Source organism: Strigops habroptila, chromosome 3 (assembly GCF_004027225.2).
Source record: "Strigops habroptila isolate Jane chromosome 3, bStrHab1.2.pri, whole genome shotgun sequence".
Classification (NCBI taxonomy): Eukaryota; Metazoa; Chordata; class Aves; order Psittaciformes; family Psittacidae; genus Strigops; species Strigops habroptila.
The window spans coordinates 21,215,689-21,237,025 of record NC_044279.2 but is presented as its reverse complement, the minus strand read 5'-3'; the positions used below and the strand labels follow the sequence as shown (position 1 = coordinate 21,237,025).

General features: G+C 39.4%; 1 protein-coding gene across 3 annotated transcripts; it reads left to right on the top strand.

Annotated features, from left to right (window-relative positions):
* Positions 1-1,301: 1,301 nt before the first annotated feature.
* Positions 1,302-21,244, top strand: HDAC10 (histone deacetylase 10). Of its 3 annotated transcripts, none has more exons than XM_030478306.1 (21): positions 1,302-1,524; positions 2,167-2,233; positions 3,111-3,245; positions 4,623-4,723; positions 5,409-5,506; positions 5,583-5,687; positions 5,895-5,963; positions 6,622-6,748; positions 7,266-7,331; positions 7,704-7,763; positions 8,115-8,204; positions 9,556-9,662; positions 11,262-11,329; positions 11,878-12,151; positions 12,554-12,644; positions 14,232-14,314; positions 14,814-14,867; positions 16,400-16,484; positions 16,916-17,101; positions 18,946-19,105; positions 19,734-21,244. In XM_030478306.1, exons 4-21 carry the CDS (start codon positions 4,697-4,699, stop codon positions 19,757-19,759), a joined length of 1,776 nt encoding a protein of 591 aa, XP_030334166.1. In that variant the 5' UTR covers positions 1,302-1,524; positions 2,167-2,233; positions 3,111-3,245; positions 4,623-4,696; the 3' UTR covers positions 19,760-21,244. The 3 variants fall into 3 exon arrangements, with proteins under 3 accessions (XP_030334166.1, XP_030334165.1, XP_030334164.1); XM_030478305.1 differs by having other exon boundaries at positions 1,377-1,524; positions 4,623-4,719; XM_030478304.1 differs by lacking the exon at positions 1,302-1,524 and having other exon boundaries at positions 2,109-2,233; positions 4,623-4,719.
* Positions 21,245-21,337: the final 93 nt, after the last annotated feature.

Here is a 21,337-nt window from a genome sequence, read left to right as displayed (position 1 = left end):
ATGGCAAAATTTATGGTCAGTAGCTTTCTAAAACTCCCATCTGTACTGACCTGGGTTCCTCTAATGTCCTCCTTAAGTGCAGGTTTGTATGCATGCTCCTGCAGGCACCTGCTCCATCACTTTCTACCATGAATTGGAAAACTAGTAGAAAGTGAGGGGAAAAAAAAGTTAACACAACCTATATTCAGTTTATATTGTATAATGAAGTCACTGCTTAGCAAAAAGTAGGTTGTTCCAAAGCTCAGTTCATTTGATCCTGCTGCGTCTGTGTTGGTCCCTGCAGGAAAGGTGGTAAATATTTCAAGGCTGCTGGCTGCTGGACACATGCCGGCTGCTGCTGGAGGGCCCTCCGGAGGCTCCTCCTCAGCCGCCCGGTGGGCTGTGACCCTCCCGACTGACAGATGAGAGCGCCGGGCTTGTTCAGCCTGGAGAAGCCTCCGGAGAGATCTTAGAGCAGCTTCCAGTGCCTAAAGGGAGACTACAGGAAATCTGGAGAGGGACTTTTTGCAAGGGCGTGTAGTGATAGGACAAGGGGGAATGGCTTTAAACTGAAAAAGGATAGATTTAGGTTAGACATTAGGAAGAAATTCTTCACTATGAGGCCCTGGCACAGGTTGCCCAGTGCAGCTGTGGCTGCTGCATCCCTGGCAGTGTTCAAGGCCAGGCTGGATGGGGCTTGGAGCAACCTGATCCAGTGGCAGGTGACCCTGCCCGTGGCAGGGGATTGGAACTAAATGATCTTTAAGGTCCCTTCTAACCCAAGCCATTCTGATTCAATGATGACGTGCTCACAACAAGCTTCTGGTTAGTCTGCAAAAACAGTTCAAGTTTTCATTTTATTTCTCGTTATATTAGAGGACACCTTACAGTTCAGGGTTTGGGGCTTCTTTGGTTTTGGGGTTTTGGGGGGTTTGTTTGTTTTTTGGTGGTGGTGTTTTGTGGTTTTTTGGTTTTTTTTCTTTTTTTTTTTTTTTTCTTTTTTTTTTAATTGGTGGTGTGTTTGGTTGGGTTTTTGTTTATTTTTTCTCTTGGATTTGTTACATACTAAAACCCTACCTCCTGTGGTTGAACTGCCCTTGGCATGACAACACAACTCAACCCGCCAGGCATACTCCAGAGGGCTCTGGCAAAGCGAAGGTTTTCCTTGCTGTGTACTTCACGGCTTCCCGGGACACACGGGTGTGAGGTTCAGTGGCACCGCTGCCGCCGAGAACTAGACACACGGGTTCGAATCCCGCTCCGGCCGCGGGGCGGGGACTCCCGCCGGCACTCCCAGAGCCGCCGCCGCGGGAGGAGCGTTCGGCCGAGCTGCGGCGCTCCCAGGTGCTGGGCCCAGGCTGTGTCTGAGGCGCGCCGGCTTCCCGCCCTTGCCGACTCCGGAGGCTGGGACCCGCCTGCAGCCCGCTGCGGTGCCCGGGTGCGACCTTCCCCCCGTGAAGGCGCCTGGGGCTGCCGGGCTTCCCCGGGCGGCGAGGAGCGGAGCGGGCCCGGGGTAACGCGCCCTCCGGCGGCTCCGGGGCTTCGGTGAGGCGGCCTGGCGGCCCGCGGTGCGCCTCAGCCCTCTTTGTCACACCGGTTTCTTTATTTCTCTTAAATGTCTCGGGGGTTTTGAAAGACCGGTAAAGTTTTGAACACAGCAGACCCCCATAATTGTGCTGTCCGTGGTGTGTATAATCCTGGATTTCAAGTTCGTGGCTTTATAACTTTTCACAAGTAGCTTTTTCTTTTGCATTAGCCGTGTGAGGTAAGTATCTCCGAGTAATGGCAGATGAGGAAGCTTGTGCTCAGGTCCTCAGCTTTCTTTGCAAGGCTGAGCGTGGGCTAGAGGGGCTTGGAGGGGTGACATACCCCCTTCACCTGCACCACAAAGCCCTGCACCCGGGTCTCCAAAATTCAGGTAATCCTGAATCCTGCCTGTGTGCATCCGTTTTCAAGGTCTGTACCATCAGCTTTGCATTGCTGCTTAGCTCCTCCGTCTTGTCAGGAGGACTGCTAAATTGCTTTTGTTCCGTAAGTACAAAGTCTAAAGTGCAGAATTGTCGTGCAAGCAGATATGATGTGCACATATATTATCACTAGCTAATATAATATTAAATTTGTTCTAAGATATGTTAACTTCCTGCCTGAAATACATGTCTTGGGATTTTTGTTTTGTTCTGTCTGTAGCAATGGCTTCGGGAACAGCGCTGATTTATGATGAGGAGATGACCACTCACAAACTACTTTGGAGTGAGTAAGTCACTGCCATCGTTTTTGTGAATAGTTTGTGAATAGATTCTTACCAGGTCATCTGAGAGAAATACCAAGTAAATGCAGGTTTTGTAAATGTAATAGGAAACACCCAGTGTAATTTTCCTAGTAAATAAGAAGTTTTTCCATTTGGAGGAAAGTTTTTATTTTATTCTCAATTTGCATCCAGGTGTTGTAATGATAATCTGAAACTGGATTTGAGAAGCTGTAGGCCTCCAGTCTGGCAGGCCTTAACAAGAAGTGTTAGCTTTAGGCATCTGGGTAACCCTCTAAATAAGGTATTTTAAGTTAATTAAATTGGTTATAAAGCTAAAGTATCATTTATCTTGTAGATATGATATATATTTATGAGTACATGTAGATATACTCACTCAGATGAAAGGCAACAATTAAATTCAGTTAGAAATTGGTGTATGACACTTGCTTAAATTTACATAAATTAGACCAGTACCTTCGCAGTGCTCAGAGTACCAGCCCACTCTTGTCTTCTCTCCCAAACCCGCTTCTCCTCTGTTCCCCTTCATTGTAATCTACAGCTTTTAATTTCAGCATTCCTATGTCTGTAGTTAAGCATTGCTACTTTGAGTGGTGAGAGAGCAAACAAAACATGACGCCGTTGTGTTTCTTTCTTATTTAAGAACCATACATATTTTTCAGCTTGCATATTTTAGAACCAATTTTTGGCTCAATTCCGAAGCAAAAAGTATTTAAAAATTATATTTTTCTTTTACTCCTGTATGTCGCTCTATGAGGGTAATGAATCTTCTTACAATGGGAAGTTAAAAGCTAGGCATTATGAAGTGTATTTGTTAGCTGTGCTAGTATGATTTTATAGTAATACTATTATTGTTTATTTTTAGTCCTGTTTGTGATATTGAAGTGCCAGAAAGGCTGTCCTCCTCCTATGAGCAGCTTAAGTGTTACCATTTGGTGGAAAGATGTGTCCATGTGCCTGCCAGAGAAGGAAGCGAGGAGGAGATCCTGTTGGTTCACAGGTCTGAAACCTACTTCCATCACCATTCAGATTAATTCAATGAAATAACAAATCTCATACTTCCAGGTCATATTTCACTCAATTTGAAAAGGTCTGCTCCAAAACTTCCAGTGACTTCCAGTAATTTCAATGGAAAATGCATCATACTCTAGCTCAGACGAATGATGTTGAGTATGGTGTAGGTGCTGAAGTATGAATCTGCTATTCCACTAAATCCCTATTCTCACTCTTTGGGTTCTTAAGCAATGAATGCTGATTTATACATAGGATCAGAAGTAAACTTCTAATCAAAATCGTGAAGAGACTTCAAAATGTGTAGAAAAATTAGTATTTCTTTATGCAGTGGTTTAAGCCCAGCCAGTAACTCAGAACCACGCAGCCGTTCGCTCACTCTTCCCCCCCCACTCCCGGAGGGATGGGGAGGAGAATCAAAAGAGGTTGAGATAAGAGCAGTTCAGTAACTAAGGTATAATACAAACCACTACTGCTACCACCAATGATAATAACAATAAGGGAAATAACAAGCGGAGAGAATACAATTGCTCAGCACCCGCCAACTGATACCCAGCCCAACCTGAGCAGCGATCTGGGCCTTCTGGGTAACTCCCCCCAGTTTATATACTGGGCATGACGTGCCATGGTATGGAATACCCCTTTGGCCAGTTTGGGTCAGGTGTCCTGTCTCTGCTTCCTCCCAGCTTCTTGCGCCCCTCTTCCCTGGCAGAGCATGAGACTGAAAAAGTCCTTGATTGAAGTAAGCATTACTTAGCAAGAACTAAAAACATCGGTGTTATCAGCGTTGTTCTCAGGCTAAAGTCGAAAACACAGCACTGCACCAGCTACTAAGAAGGAGAAAAATGACTGCTACAGCTGAACCCAGGACGCTTCAGAAAGATAAAAACCTCCTCTTTCTCCCAAGTGTCTTTGAGATAGAGCAAACTGAACAGAGAAACTTTGCAGCTAATTCTGCTGGGGGATGTTCAGGGGAGCAGCAGCTTGCCCATTCTGAAGTCATGGCAATGAAATCTGCTCCAGCATTTTTTGCCTCAGTGTGATGATTCTGTGGCCAACTGCAGATGGTTCTGCGTGTTGCTTATGCACTCGTTTGCCCCTGCCAGGGAGCACGAGGGCAGCCTTCTGGGAGGCAAGGGGAGTCAGGAGCAGAGCATGATGACACCCATGAACCCTTACTTTCATAGTGCTCCTTACTTTTTTCACTATACCCTGCAACTGGCATTCCAGAGCACCTATTGGACTTGCAAAGTCTCACAGAGAGCCCCTTTTAACATGTTCAGCTACTTTTCATTACATTTCACATTTTAAAAACCTCTTATAGTTGCTTAGTGAAGTGTTGCATTAACATCTCTCTCCTCTGCAGTTCAGAACACTTGGAAGTGGCAAAAAGCACCCAAACAATGAATGAAGAGGAACTGAAAAAAGTCTCTGGAAATTATGATGCTTTCTTCTTTCATCCGGTGTGTAAGTTAAATTGCTTCCTCTGTGGGGAATTACAAGTATTTGTGTTACTGCATCCATCCAGGTGGCACTTTCCTAAGTAGGGCAAAATTTGCAATATATTTTTTTGCTATTTAAATAGACTTGCATTTATTTATGATGTTGTCTGTTTCAAGTTTAGTATAATGCTGTAATTTAAATTGGCTAAGTGTCCTGTCATCTGTTCGTTAATTATATCATGCCAGTATAGCTCACTACCCAAATTTTAGCTCTATTTTTAATGTCAGTAAGACACTTAATGTCACTGTAGACCATTAGTGACCTACAAATCCTATTTTGGTAACAGCTGCTCTTGAATATTGTGCCAGGCAATGCCACATGTTTCATGTTTTGTCTCTGTAAGGTTTCATTCCTTACTCTCAAAGATGCCATGTTATTCCATGAGTCAGTTCAATATGTCCATCCAATATTTCTTAACTGCTCCAGAGAGAACATCCTTAAAAAGGATAAGGCGATTACAGGTAAATCTAGTAAAAAGCATATTGGAATCTGTGTTGTAAAATAATGCTTTCAACTGTCTGCATACAACTTCAGTTGGGTGGAATTATCTCCAGACAATTTGCTGTTGGGGTGCAAAAGCATGTCACGTGTGATTAATTTAAATAAGCTGATTAGTGATTGATGGCAACTACGAGTTTCTCTCTTTCAGAACACTTACCGCTGTGCCAGACTAGCGGTAGGAGCGACTTTGCAGCTGGTGGATGCTGTGATGTCAGGAATAGTGTGCAATGGAATGGCATTAGTAAGGTAAGAAAATAGGTGAGAGAGTTTTCACTTCTTACCAAAAACTCTTTTGTTGTAACTATTTAAAACTTTGGTTTAGACCTCCAGGTCACCACAGCCAGAGAAATGCAGCCAATGGATTCTGTTTGTTCAACAATGTTGCTATTGCAGCAGAATATGCAAAACTGAAATATGGTCTACAGAGGTAAGTGCATGGTTGGCTCTAGAGAAGCTTTTCATACCCCAGTATGGCATTTAGATAACTCTGACAGAGTACTGTTTTAAATTAATGTCTAGAGCTTTCTGGGCATCGTACACCTTTTGGGTCAGAAAAACATATTCATCTGTGCCTCCTTTAGATTAAAATGCTGTGATGGTTGTGCTGAATGTTTTCTTTTACTGGTCTGTGCAGAATCCTAATTGTTGACTGGGATGTGCACCATGGGCAAGGAACTCAATATATATTTGAAGAGGATCCAAGGTTTGAACAATTTTATTTTTTTAATATTAGCTGGTAAAAGATTGCTTGTCTCTGTAGAGAATAAGATTTCTTAAATTTCTAAAACTAGAATTTTACAAAACATTCTCCTTGCTATTTTAGTCACTGTTGTTTTCTACTTGTTATAAAATAGAGGGGAAAATATAACAAAAAGAGGAATATGTAAATCTGTTCTACTTTAAAGAGTAGCAAACACAAAATGACTGATACGATTACCTTGGTTCGCCAGTAATAAGATCTCTTCATGCCAGTGTTCAGGTGGTACATATATTCTCTGTATTCACAAATCTCTCAGTTAAAGTATTCAAGTAGTAGTTGGATAAAATACATGAGCTTTATATTGTTTTCAGAAAAGCCACAGAAGTAGGTTCTAGACACGAGTCTGCTCTTCTGAAAATGCCCTGTCTTTGAGCCAAATGGAGTGCATGCATACAAGAAATTTTTAGCAGGTTAATTTTTAGGTTAATTTTGCCATAGGACCTACAATGCTAAGTTTCACAGTTCAAGACCATTAAGAGGACTAAAAAGGAAAGACAACTCTATTTTTTTACTTTCAGTCAATGTGGTCACTGGGTTCAGGATATAAAGTCAGTTCCAGAATCCTTTTGTCAAGCTGGATTTCTTTTTTTATATCTTTCAGTGTCTTGTATTTTTCCTGGCATCGCTATGAACATCAGGAATTCTGGCCATCGCTCAAAGAATCTGATTATGATGCTGTGGGTCTGGGAAAAGGAAAAGGTTTTAACATAAATTTGCCTTGGAATAAGGTAAATGTTGTTTACAGCACAACAAAGCAAATGCAGTAGCTTTGTATCTCATGCTTTATGTAATGCTTTGTGAGAAATGAGAAATGCACCACTTTGCTTCCTTGGCAGATGTCTTAGCACAGTGTACATCCTTCCTGACATTGGAATGTCTACTGAAAAATACGGCTCAGAATGTGATAATGTAAAAAACCAAAACAAAACAAAAAACAAAAAACAAAAAAAAAAAAAAGGAAGATAAACATATATGCATATTTGTTTTTTCTTTAATATCTTGCCTGGCCATCAAATCAGAAAGTGTTTCAGGAGATGATTACATCCATCCTTGTTAAGCAGAGAACTGAAGTTCATACTTCAGTGGATATTTATGCACCTCACTTACATTGAGTTTGTTTTACTTGACCTAGTAAGGTTCCCTTATCTTTAACTTCTGATACTATCTTTCCCTAAAGTCTTGAAGTACCTTAGAAAATTCGTTATTCCAACAGGAAAATATGACCTTATTTCTGACATTTTGCAGGTTGGGATGGAAAATTCAGATTATCTTGCTGCATTTTTCCATGTGTTGCTTCCAGTGGCTTTTGAGGTAATTTTTTTTCTGCTCTGCTGTTTGAATAGCAAAACCAAAACCTACTTGCTAACTACTTCTTAAGCAGGTACTATTGAATGTTGTAGAAATACAGGAATTGCCAGTAGCATAGTTAACACCTTATTTCTGCTGGCATGACTGGTGTCCTGATCAACTGAATAGTACTTGTGGAATGTTAGCTTTTAAATGTTCAATATTATGATCTGCAACTTCTCCAGGAGGAATGAAAATAGTGTAAAAGGGTAATCTTAGTGTTTATTCAAGGAGAGTGTTTGTATTCATATTCTAGCTTAAATAACAGCTGAATTCCAGTACAAAATTGAAAACAGGACATAAGAATGTGCTACAACTCTCTCTGTTTTATAACAGTTTGATCCTGAATTGGTCATTGTCTCCTCTGGATATGATTCTGGAATTGGTGACCCTGAAGTAAGTAACTTGTGGCCTTTCTGTTGTCAGTCATGAATCTGTTCTGATCTACCTCTTAAATGTCCTACCAATGTCACTTTGTCTAAGCTAAAAATACATGTTTGAGTCTTTAAGCTGACCCAAACTCATTAAATACTACAACTAAACATGTAAAGACATATTATTCAATAGGCATAATTATGGTGGGGTTTTTTGCACCTTTAAAGCAGTTGGTTCAGCATTTTGTTAGGTGCAATGAAAGGCAAGTGTTCCAGTATTCCAGCTCAGGGTCATGTATTTCAGATTGTATGGGGTTTTTTTACCAATGTTTTTGTTTCAGGGTTTCATCTCAAAGTGTTTTCTTTGATTTAGGGTCGGATGAATGCCACTCCTGAGGTTTTTGCCCACCTTACCCATTTCCTGATGCAGTTGGCTAATGGCAAGCTGTGTGTCATCCTGGAGGTAATGACCTGTAAAACATACTCCCAGGGAAAGGGTCTTTGTATTAGAGCCATGTAAGGCAAGCTAGAAGCTAGGAAGTAAAACTTCCTAACAAAATAATTTATTCTTTTTATCTTTCTTTTGAGAATCAGGAATGCAAAAATGGCTAAGATTTGACAGTGCTGTTATACATGAAAAGAAATGCATGTCTTAAAAACTGGGTTTTTTTTTTTTTTTTAACTTAACATTTTGAAATAGGAACATATGGTCATTGTTCAAAAAACTCATATCCTCCACAAGTATGTTCAGTTCTTGTGATCAGTGACTAGCCTGCTGCTCCAGACAGTCCCACACTCATTAAAATGTATTTAGCGAATAAGCTGCATTACCATTACAAGTACGTCTTACTCCAGGAGTGTTTAAAAAGCCCTTAACCTAAATATACTCTTAGTAATGGAGCCTTCACTAAATTCCCTCTTTTTTTTTTTTTTTTTTTTTTTTATTAAAAGCCTCTATGCAAGCTCTTTTTTTTAAAGAGGTGGGGGTTTTTGTTTGGTTTGTTGGGGTTTTTTTTAAGCAGCTACAAATGTTTCCTCCTTTTGAAATCCAGATTTCAACTCCCTATTTCTATTGCATGTTAGAAAAATGGTGGCTTTTCACGTACATAAGCATGTGGAAATACTACTGCCAACAAGGTCTTCAGGAGTGAACTGTTCATGCATTGATTCACTTGACCTCTGTTTTGCACGACCTTTCTTCCATCATCCTTCTCTCCAGCAAGATTTTACAGATATTTCTGTCTACTAGCTGAGGTGCAAATAGGCATCCCCTCCTAATGCCAGTGGTGGGACTGCTCCACAATGGTGGTGTGCAAGAAGCAGTCTGTCATCTGCAATCTAGCAGTCTTAAATGTGTCTTCAGTTGTTCTCCAAATTCTGCCAAACCATTGGGACAACCGTATCTTGAAAGTGTCAGGCTGACAGAGATTTCCCATATACAGACATTTTAGAGGACAGTGATATTTGCCTTCTAAGGAGTCTTCCATCAGAATTGTTGAAGATGGCATATCACGGATAGGAAAGGAGAAGGCATATGTTTCCAGGGTTTTCATCACAAAGTCAGGTCTGATTTCAGAAATTAATCGAACCATGATAAAGTGAGTCGAACCATGGGGTGCCAATGAATTTCAGAAAGTAGCCTCTAACTTAACTGGTTTTCTATTGGAAGTCATTGACTTAGATGTACTTGCGTATCTTCTTCCATTTCTGTAAATTCAGATATATTTCAAAGGTTTAATTATTTTCCATGATGATATTCTGATAGATGTTACAAGTACTTGTTCCTTAAGTGACACAACATACTTTTTTTCTAGGGTGGATACCACTTAAAGTCATTGTCTGAATCCGTCTGCATGACTGTAAAAACTTTGCTTGGAGATCCTGTACCTCAAATAACTGGAGAAATGGCACCTTGCCTAAGGTAAGTGTATGAAGAATTTTAGAATCACCCATGTGTTTATCAGAGATTAAAGACGTGCATGCTTTGAACATTTTGCTGAAGCAAGGTTTTAATATGATGCTTTATAATATATTATTTTCTGCTCTGGATAACTTGCTTTCAAAAAAAAAGTCTTCCGAGGTACAGTTTTATATACTTTTGTTTCTGAAATTACTTCAAGTTGCGAGAATTTAGTGGGTTATAATTTTATGCTATTTATCCTTGGACCTTTTTATCCTGTACAGATGTATCTCACTCAAGGCCGAGACAATCCTGCTGTAATCAAGGCAATGCCAGTTAATAACAGCCAGCATTTGGGAAAGAATGTAATAGCAAGGATTAGTTCTTCAGACTTCAAAGCCACTTCATTGCTGTGGTACAGCAATAGCTGGAGCTGACCTTTCTCTTGTCAGTGAGAGCTTATGCTGTGTGGAGCCAGTTGTGATGACTCCTCCTGCTTCTGGAATTTGGAGCATCACAGCCTGGGGTGTGAAAGCACTTGACCTGAACCAAGATAATTAAACTTTGAGTCTAACTTCTTTCTGGAGACAGTAGGATTGTGTTTGCACAGTGGTGAATCTGAAATCAGCCTGAACCTTGGGCCTGAATCAGTCCCACGTCTAAACAGCACCTTTCCCTCTACCTGTCTGTACTATCTCCTCCACATTTTCATGTTCCATCCTCAGTCCCTCTCTCACCTCAATAGTTGTCCTGTATTTTTTTCAAGTAGTAATGCTTCTCATGCATTCTGGCTGCAGCTCCTACCAGTTGGCTGCGTTGGTTAAAACTTGGAGCTCAGATCAGTCAGAGAAGTGGTGTAAATATACACAGGCTGTGAGCAGCATTGTTTTTCGTAAACTCTGATGGAGCAAAGCTAGTTATTTTGCTCCAAGCACATCCCATAGCCCCCGTATCACTTTTTCCTCTACCAATTCCAGTATCTGTTTGCTGTTATCCTAGGTAATAGAGAGTTGATTATGTATTTATCCATTATATCAGTCAAGCTCCTGAACACCTTAGAAATAACCTCCATCACACAAAATTTCTCCTGGGCTTAACATGACCTGAATTATGTTTGTATGATAGCTGACATAGGACCATTTGCCAGAAGTGCTGCAAATAACCAGTGATAATAAAAGAGATTTCAACACAAAGAATAGCAGGGAATGTGATTTACTTGGTTACTGAACAGATAGTCTTGCTTTTGAGTGAATCTAAGGACATCTTTACATTGTGTAGATAAAATGTCTGACAAAGAAAAGACAGGTGAAATCCTGCCTTTCCTGAAGTCAGGCACAGGTGTGCTTCCTGCAAGGTCAGGGTTGGGATTTCACTCAATGTGTGTAAACGTGTGCACCTACTGCACGTGTTCTTCACTTTTCTTTTTTTGACTCTTGAATCTAATCTTTCCAAGCAATCTGCCCGTTGGCTCTCATTCTCTTTCTGTTCTGTATTCTCAGAAGAGACCAGAGCTTGTTCATTTTCAGTTGGATTTTTTTTTTGGTTTTGCTTTTTCTTTGAGGTAATTTGTTTCCTTTATTTTCATTACTGCTGATACTGTTAATCCTGTTTCCTTTGTAGTGCTGTTGAATCTATTCAAAATGTGAGAGCAGCACATAAACCTTACTGGAAGTGGTTGATGTATGAAGGTAACTGCTTATCTTTCTTCAAGCAAATGTGATTGGTAGATGGATTCATACAGAAATTCAAAATTATTAAGATTAATACCAATGGATTAAAATAATTGAGCCACCAGTTATTCATCAAGTGACGGATGAAGCAGTGTGAGGCTTTATTCAAGGCCATGTCTTCAGCTGGTCTGAAAAGAACTTCTGAAGCTGATGTTTAGCCTGATGATGATGTTTGCATCATGCCAAAAAGTAGCACTTTAATATCTTTGTTTGAGGGTGCTGTTTTCTGTGTCAAAAGTATGGGCATAAGATTTATTGTAATTTATGACCTTTTGCTACATTAAAACAAATGTAGCAGCACTGAAAAGTAGCATCTGTGGCAGGAAACATTGTAGCTGGTGCATGGGAATAAATATGCATACTGTGAATACAGATGTACTGTTTCATAATGTACATCTGTACATTAATAATAAATAAAATTATTGTAATATATGTAACCAAATGTTAACGCACTGCTCAGGAATTAATACATGTCAAACCCCTCTTTTTTTTTTTTCTCTCTCTAGACACATCATTTTTACAAAATTTGAGCACCAAATCGCACCTGCTACCGAAAGCTGATCCAAACCCCTCCACAGAGCATGAAGCTAAGATATCTAGCAACAATGAAACTGTCAAAGTAAAAAGGTTTTTGGAACTGCACATGAAAAACATTCTATTTCCAGTGCCTCCCATCAAAACAGCAACAACAATTGACTTTAAAGATTCAGCACATTTGCACCCTGGATCTGTTCATTTGGTGAAGGAAATGGACAAAACAGAACTCAAAGCTCTTGTCAGGTTGGTCCTATCTATTTAATTTTCACCCTAATTATGAGGATGAGAGGTCTCTGTGCTGACTGTCATCTAGCTCTGTCTCCACCACAGCCATCTTTTAGGCTTTAGTCTACTTAGTTATAGCCAGAGTTTCTTCTTTTGAAAAATGAAGACATTGGTGTTGGTTATCACTCACAGCCTTTAGTTCTTTGAAGGATTTTTAATCAAAACACTTTTAGATAAAACTATTTCAGTGGAGGTAGAACAGTGTTGTCATCTTTCTGGTAGAGCTAGATTTTTGAGAATCAATGTGTAACACCTATATAAATGTTACACTGTCAGTACTAACTGCAAAGTACTGTATTGGTGTCCTTATTGAACACATTGCCTCTAACCTAGGTTTTCTTCACATAATTTATTTTACAGTGGGTTTTACACAGACCTTGTGAAAGAGGAGAAAACTCTGATCTCTCTTGGCAGTGTGTTGGCTGTCCTAGAGAAAATACTTAAGAAGGAGGTAATAATAAACTGCTTTGATCTTGGGGGTGGAGGCTGGGAGGAGAGTTGGATTCCTCTGACTTCTACTATATTATTGTCCAGATATTAGTTACTATGTAGTTCACAACCCTCCTATCCTCAGCTAGAACATGCTTAGCCACAAGAGTATGCAAGATGAGAAAAAATTATTTAGGGATCGTGGTTAACCCAAAGACATCTTTCTAATGATCTTTGGGCAAGACATTGTCCAGCTTTTCTGCAGTCACAGCATATGAGCCAGGAAGAACCTTCTCATCACTCCCAGCCATACAGGAGAGCCAGGCATGCACCCTTCCAGCTGAGGGGGGCAGAAGCTGGTGTATCCAGCATTAGTGAGCAGCAGCAAGAAATCTGAACAAGAAATGTAAAAAATTTTCCTGTCTCAATGCACAGTTTTGCCTCCTGTTTTTCGGGGAGACTTTACTTCTGCATTACCTTTCATGACAAGATGCCATGCTACGTGCAGCTGCACCCATTTACCATTATCTGTACAACAGTTTACTCAAAGTAAATTTTGATTTACACATGCACACACCCCCTGCCAGTCAGCGGAGGTGTAAAAACCCCACTGTATGCTGTGATTCTGAACAGAGTAATTCCAGCTCAGCATTCTGATTCTTGCAGGGTCAGGAATGAAGAGCAGGCAGGCTGGGAGGGTGCATGTTTGTGTTTATGTATAAAACCATGGAGAAGCAAAGAAGAAAAACTGCAAACAGGAATATTTAACTGTAATAAATTAGTCTTTCCCTTTGAATAAAAAGCTCTTTTTAAAGTACCAGGCCAGCGAGGAACAGTAACTGTCAGAATGGACTCTTTCTTGTAAGCCACCTTCTTGCTGTTGGAAGTGACATATGTAGATCTCAAGGACAAACTTCTAACATTATAGATTGCTCATACCCCCAGGAAAGCCTATAAATAGACCAAAACCAAAAAAAAAAAGGTACAGAAATAGAACCTGCCATGAGCTGCAGAAGCTAAGCTGAACTTTTTGTGTTGACAAATACAAAGAGGAGGAGTGAGCAGAGGGAGCATGCATTATCTTTTTGCTTAGCTTTCATGTAGAGTACAAAGCACCACATGACGTAAATGAAACCTGAAAGGTTGAGTGAGTAATACTGCCATTGGATTTTCCGGGAAGGATTAGCTTGCCTAGGCTAAAGGAAGAATCAGAATTAAAATTCAGGGATGACCTCCTTTTCATAGGGTGTATTTTTCTGGTGCAGTTTGCCTACTGGTACACTGAGTGTATCCAGTCTGCAGACTATCTAAGAGAACCATTAAAGATGACCTCCTCCTACAAAAGCTATTTTTACAGTTGCCTTTTAGCAGAGCACCATACTTCTGAAGTAATGGAACAGTTCTTGGCATAACAATCAAATATGGCCTTTCTTTAGAAAATTAACTAATAACATTTTCTTAACCCTGCTATGATTGATAGATCATTAAGATTCCTTTCATACAACAATAGCTTTGTTTGAATGTTACATCTAAACAGGTAAAAATACAGTTCTTACAAAAGGCATCATCTTGTGCAGCATTAATGCTGAATGAGGAACCTATTTTGCAGGTATGCAATGGAATTGCAGTATCCCCCACTGCTGCGTCTGTTGCTGTTGCACTAAGACATTCTGTTCAGTTTGGATTTCAAAGGTGAATTTGTATCTTTTGCATTTGGGGATCTTTGACAAAATGTAAAAATAAGATACTGGGTGTTGGAAATAAGACAAACAGCCTTTGAAACCTTAATTTTAAAACAAATAGCATCTCCGTACACAGAGCATTTTCAGTATGTTGTTTAGGCAGTATTGTAAATGCCAGCAAAACCCTTTTGCTTTACCAGAGGCAAAACATTTGTAAGGATGACTGCCGCGCTAGCCTACATTTTCTTTGTCAGATTTTGATTGTCTTTGGCCTGAGGACATTTTCTTGGTTTCATTTTTTCTCGAAAGTATTTAGTGGGAGAAAAGAACTTCCCTTGAGCTGTCATAAATGTTTTTTTCTTTGTACTTTTAATGGACCGAATTCAGAAGCAATATACATTATTTTTATGTAATCTACATGCAAACTCTTTAAACAAATTGCACTGATTGATAGAAAAAAAATACTTGTGGATGTAAACATTTTTTTTTTGTTTGTTTGTTTCCTGCAGAGTGCTTTGTATATTTGTTGGAGACATGCAAATCATACCGAACACAGAAGATGGGTGAAGTTTCTCTTTACTTCATAGAATCATAGAATGGTTTGGGTTGGAAAGGACCTTAAGATCATCTAATTCCAACCCCCCTGCCATGGGCAGGGATGCCTCACACTGGTCCATGTTGCCCAAGGCTCTGTCCAGCCTGGCCTTGAACACTGCCACGGATGGAGCATTTACCACTTCTTTGGGCAACCCATTCCAGTGCCTCACCAACCTCACAGTAAAGAACTTCTTATATCTAACCTGAACTTACCCTGTTTAAAGTTAAACCCATTTCTCCTTGTCCTATCACTACAGTCCCTGATGAAGAGTCTCTCTCCAGCATCCTTGTAGGCCCCCTTCAGATACTGGAAGGCTGCTATGAGGTCTCCACGCAGCCTTCTCTTCTCCAGGCTGAACAGCCCCAACTCTCTCAGCCTGTCTTCATACAGGAGGTGCTCCAGCCCTCTTATCATCCTTGTGGCCCTCCTCTGGACTTGCTCCAACAGCTCCATGTCCTTCCGATGTTGAGGACACCAGAACTGCATGCAGTATTCCCAAGTGAGGTCTCACAAGAGCAGAGTAGAGGGGCAGGATCACCTCCTTTGACCAGGATACGGTTGGCTTTCTGGGCTGTGAGCGCACACTGCTGGCTCGTGTTCGCTTTCTCATCAACCAACTTCAGGGATCCCAAAGGCTTTATAAATGTTCATGAGTGTCCATATGTATGATGAAATCTGCACTAAGGAATCAGTCATGAGCTGATGGTCATTGAGTTTAGCATGAGACAAAATACAGAACATCCCCAAATATATCTCTGAAGACAAAGTGCTATCTCTAAATGCCACTTTAAGATTTAGGTTTAAAGAATAATCCCTGTATATTAATTGAAAATTAGATTGTTATTGAACATAGAATATTGAAAATATAAAGTAAGAAAGAGGACATGTAATTTGCCCTAATATAATAAGTAACATTTTTTTAGTATCAAATTTTATGTAACAGAAGCCCCAAACACCCAGAGATTTGGTAGTGGCCTAACGCTGACATCATATCAATTCCCAAAATTAAATAAACATCCCGAGGCAATAGCCGCAGTCTGCCTCAGTTTGCAGCATTCCAGATTGTGATTTAGGGCTTATTTTTAAAAGCACTTCTCTGTGTGATTGGGACTTCAATAACATGACCTTTTAATTTCAAACACTAAAATAACTAAAAGCCATGTCCACAGTATTCCTATAACTGCAGGGGGCACATGCTGCTGATGCAGAGTTCCTTATTGGAAGTAATCTTTACTTATCTATAACTCTTCTTTGCCAGTTCCTCTTTTACTTAAAAGTAATTTGCCCATAGCTTTCAATACTCTTGTTTAAAAAATGCCTTAAAAATTATTTCCATTTTAATTAGTGTTTACATTAAGGCATGTAGTAATGCAAATAGTTACTTGCTCCTGTGTTACAAATTTGTATTTAAAGAATGATGAAAGAAAAGACCTTTTTTTTATCTCAACCTTTTTGGAAGTTGTTGGTTAAATACTCAGATGTGGGTTTTATTTGCAGAAAAATACTCATGATACATATTTGTGAGAAAGAACAGTCTGGAAAGACCAGCTCCAAACACTGTATTTCTCTAAACTGGAAAGAGGTAAGATTCACTCCCTGGAAACAACATTAGAGAAAAAAAGAAATAAGAGAATATGTTTACAGAGTCATAAAATGTCACTGAGAATCACACTTCTCACTGCAATTTGGACCTTTGAAAATACTTCATTTTCTTGCCCTTGCCAGGGTACTACTCCTTCACAGATCTTTAGAGTATATTAGAATGCATAAGGCTGTGGAAACCTTCAGTAGCTACTGTGGTTCATCTTCAAGAAGGCAGAGTTACAGTATGAAGTCACTAAAGAAAAGATGAATAATCTGCACATTTAATGTAAAAATTGCTGTGAAAATAGATCAGTGTCCCGTTTCCTAGGTCAATCAAAAGCTTTTTGAGATTCACCTTACTGTTTTGGTTTATATCTGGGAATCTGGGGCTTTATATTTGTGCTAAAGAGTTTCTCGTTGTTGTTAAAGGATGCCAAAGGAAATGACTTTTTCTCTGCTGTACTTGGAGTCATTCTTCCTGTAGCATACAGTTATCAACCGAACTTGACAATAATAGCTGTTGGACCAAACAGGAGCCTTGGAATAAGTGGGATTTCTCTGCTTTTTGCTTTGCTACAAGGATTAGCTGAGTCTCGCATTTTTGCAGTGATCGAGGTAAGAAGTAGTGCTAAGCTGTGGTATTTTGAAGTGGCTAGGACAGACCTGAAATCAAGCAACAGCACGCTTCGTATGAGCTGCTTCCAGGCAGCCTAGTAGAAAATATTGGCTGTATCTATACTGCCTTTGGTACCTCTGAGTTCATGGGGCAAACAATCCAAATTTCTTTCTGTCCTGAGAACAAGACACAGCTGAGATCTGAGCAGTAGGCTGCCTTGCGCGACTGAGAAGCTGAGGCACGAATGCAAGCCCATGGTTATGTCTGTGGACACTAGATGTTCTGACAATTTTGTACAACTTCCCTTTCCACCTGGGATTCATTCCTCAGAGTTGTCTCCTGAAAACAGATGCTTGTGTTTTTTTATTGTATGGCCTCTTTCCATGAAATGTGCCTGTAAGCAGCCCATTGGCCTGATATCATAAACCACTAAATTTCCTGGTTTTCTCTCCCCCATGCTGTACTTTATCACACACGATTTCAATCATGCAGCAGGTAAATCAGAATGGCACGTACCCTTTAAGTGGCCTTAACTGCCATAATATGTAACTGAGTCCCAATGTACCCCAGCTTTGTGTTTCTGGTAGAGAGCATGACAAAGGAAATGAAGAATATACAAATCTTTCCCTAGTCTAGTTTTTCCATACATTACCACATTAAAGATTTCTAAATTTAGGAAGTCGGAAGCTGTATCCAGACCTGTGTGTGATAAGTGCCAGTGAGCGTATCTTCCATGAGTTTTTCTAATCTCTTAAAGAACTCAGTTTACACTCTTGGCCTCTGCAGCATCCTGTGGCTGTGAGTAACACAACTGCTCTGTGTGTTCTGTGAAACAGTAACTTTTGATTGCTTTTGTGCCTTCTAGCTCTTCTTTAATGAGAAACAACGAATAATTGTTCACATATACTTATTCTAATCTGTTCCACAGCAAGTATCCACTTAAAGATACACTATTCATTTAGCTGCCAGTTAAGTGGGTTTTGACATACTTAATTCTGTAGTCTTCTCAAATGTCATTTGTTTTAATTTGCAGTGCTGATATGTAAATTGTCCAAGCTACAATAATTTGTACGTTGATATGCAGTAGACATGAATAGTATATTTGCACATTACTAATTAGGAATATGAAATGGAAAGAATTATTGCTATTCTAAAGGGAAACTCGGAGACAAAAAGGAAGCTAGGCATACATCATTACAAAATGACTCATACTTTTATAGTGGTACTCTGCAGGTAGCTCTGTAACAAGTTTATGTAATGTCTGGGGAGTTTTTAATGCGTTTGGCTTTTTAGAATAATTGAAAAAATCCTTCTGTCTCTTAAAAATAAAATAGAGTTGCAGTCTTCCAAATTAATTTTAAATAATCTTCACATGCTATTGACATTTCAGAATAGAACTTCTGTGAGCAAATGATACTGATTTAGACTGTCAGGAATCCAGAAAAGTCACTTCTTGATGAAGGAAAATATATCACTATTTTCTACCTATAGAAAGTAAATGATGCATGAAATAAACAAGCTCCATAGTCCCCTTCCTGTCTAACATCTTCTGTCTTTAACCCAGCATTATCTCTTTTCAATCACTAAAGGAAAACTGAGATTCTTTCTCTATTTGAAAGAAACAAATTTTACAGGACATAAAAAATAATTTACCTTTTTCAGTAAAACTTCTGTAAAACTTCTCCATTTTGACACATTTTTATTTGAAAAAGGAAAGTTGCTCATTCTTGCCACTAATACTAGCAACTTACTTAACTACAAAAGCTTGTTTTAAAGTACTCCATGTATTACTGAAACAAAGAAAGTTTGGTTACTGGGAGTGTTTTTTTTTCTTCTTAAATAGGATACGGAGATAAACTTAATGCAAAGTGTAGCCAAAGCATTAGCGGGTACTTCTACCCCTCACTTTGGAGTTTTTGTACCTCCTACCCAGGAAAAAGTAAATAAAATAAAAATATTAAGAGACCAATTTCAGCAGGAATGGAAAATGCTTCAGTGTTCAGGTAAGTTGTCTGGTTTTATCTTTAGATAGGCAGGTTTCTGAAAAGATGGTAAAATAACAGCTGGATCCTGTTACTCAGTAGGATATGAAAGTCAGTGGGAACAATTGGTCTACTGTGAAAAGCATGAAATTATGAATGCTTTTAATTCTGCCACTTCAGCCAGAAAGCACCAAATGTCACAGCATAATAAGTGTACCCTTGGGGACTTTGAATAGTGTTACTCCAAAATCTTGAAATGACACTCCCAAAATGTTAAGTGTTTAAAGAATTGTTAGTAAATGTGAGATGTGCACTGGCTCAGATTGCTAATGTGTTTTCTGAACATAGTGCCAAATCAGGTGACACTTTCATGCATTTATCCCATCCACAAATAACTTCACTGAACTCAGTAGTGATTAGTCATGCTGAGGATCAGGTACTGCATTTGTGCAGGAATCAGATAAAGTTTTGGTTTTCAACAGAAAAAACAATGATAAAAGTGGTCATCTCTCTGAAAGAAAATGCCCTTCTCTCTTTCAGGAGAAATGGCGAAAAGCAGCGTTCTGGTTCCAATAAAAGTGTTCTTGCGGGGTTGGGAATTGGGGTATGAGCTTTGATTAACAACTGTTTTTCTTATTGGTCTTTTCAGTGAAGGATGGGATTCCAAGAAACTGACTTCAGAATCATTTTTCACAGCAGAAGAAAATGTGTTGCTGTTCATGTTGCCTTTTAAATCACCAGGAAAAGAGATGGTCAATCTCTAAACACAATGAGAGCCATTTGCAATTGTCTGCTGTTTTAAAAACAGTTAAAATGAGTATTTTCAGCTGGAGAACTCTGTTTGCAAATTCTATATTGGCACTAGTTATTTGGGACTGACGCCTGAAACAACTCCTGTACTTCATGACTGCAAACTGGGGGCCTGTGTTATTTGTGGCATTGTAAAGCAGGCTTGCATATGCAGGAGCTTGATTCGAGTTCAAGAATTCCAGAAGACAGGCATCTGAAATAAGCAATCATAACAGCCAAAACATTTTAGTACTATTCAACATCATACCAGAGTGCTTGCACTGCTGCCACCACCAGCACTTCATTGGGAGTTTAAGCTTAAAAACAGGTCCTTCAAAGTAGTGAAATTTTATTTCATAATCTGATATACAGGCTCGCCTAACATTGTCTATTCTTTTAATTTTTCTAATGGGTAGTTATCAATTGCAAAAAGAAAGAAGAGCAGCTGAACAGCTACAGTGTGTGCATGTCCTACATCACACTCGTGATGATAATGGCATGAGAGAAAAAAGAAAAATTGCATTTATAAGATGACATAATTGAATAGAGCAGTGTAGAGGGGACTTCACTCACCTCTCTTTCCAAACGTAAATTCTGTAACAACTAAAACCCCCAAGCCCCCAGAGATTTGGTAGCAGCCTAAGGCTGACATCATGTCAATTCTCAGAATTAAAGAAACATCCCGAGGCAATAGCCACAGTCTGCTTCGTTTTGCAGCATTCCAGATTGTGATTTAGGGCTCATTTTTAAGAGCACTTCTCTGTGTGATTGGGACTTTGATAATGTGGCCTTTTAATTCCAAACACTTAAAATTATGTTTATACTGGTGGTGCTGCTGGGATCAACTTGACATTATTTTAGTAACTAAATCTGTCTTTGCAGTTCTCTGTTCTCAGTGATACCCTTCTCATTGGTACTGCTTTTCAGTTACTGCTGCATGGGAAATTATACCCAGTCCTTGAACACTTTGAAATGAAAATCTGTTTCAAAAGAAATTAAAAGCATTTTCACAAACAGAAGTTGAAGAACATGAAGATGTTCTGCTTCAGTTCAGAATTTCTTTAAACTCAACTTCAAATTCCAGAAAGAAAGTACTTTAGATTGAAAACTGCAAGGGCAAACTTTAGCTTCAAAACTTTTCAGAACAGATTTTTTTGTTTATTCTTCTCTCTCCACTGGGGGAAAAAAAAAAAAAAAATGAAATTGATAATTCAGCATTTTCAAGGAAAAAAAACCCTCAAAAATAGCTCTTTTTTCTGCCGTCTTTCAACTGAATTTTTACATTGCTTAAACGATACGAATGTCGTTTTTTGATATGTATTTTTCTAAGATCTCGATGCATTTTATTAAAACATGAATTAAGAGGAAAAACTTGTACTCTTGGTAGAACTACTTTGCAGGTATGGCCAGAAGGCTGCAGCCGCACTGCGCGGCGCGGGACACCAGCGAGGTTTATTGCTCTCT

What these genes read in the sequence shown, in the direction of transcription:
- HDAC10 (XM_030478304.1), top strand. Translation starts at nt 2,109, where the DNA reads ATGTTAACTTCCTGCCTGAAATACATGTCTTGGGATTTTTGTTTTGTT. An exon ending in AGCTGTGTGTCATCCTGGAG is followed by an intron (nt 8,205 to 9,555) that starts GTAATGACCTGT and finishes CTTTTTTTCTAG; the next exon opens with GGTGGATACCACTTAAAGTC. An exon ending in GCATTTTTGCAGTGATCGAG is followed by an intron (nt 17,102 to 18,945) that starts GTAAGAAGTAGT and finishes CTTCTTAAATAG; the next exon opens with GATACGGAGATAAACTTAAT.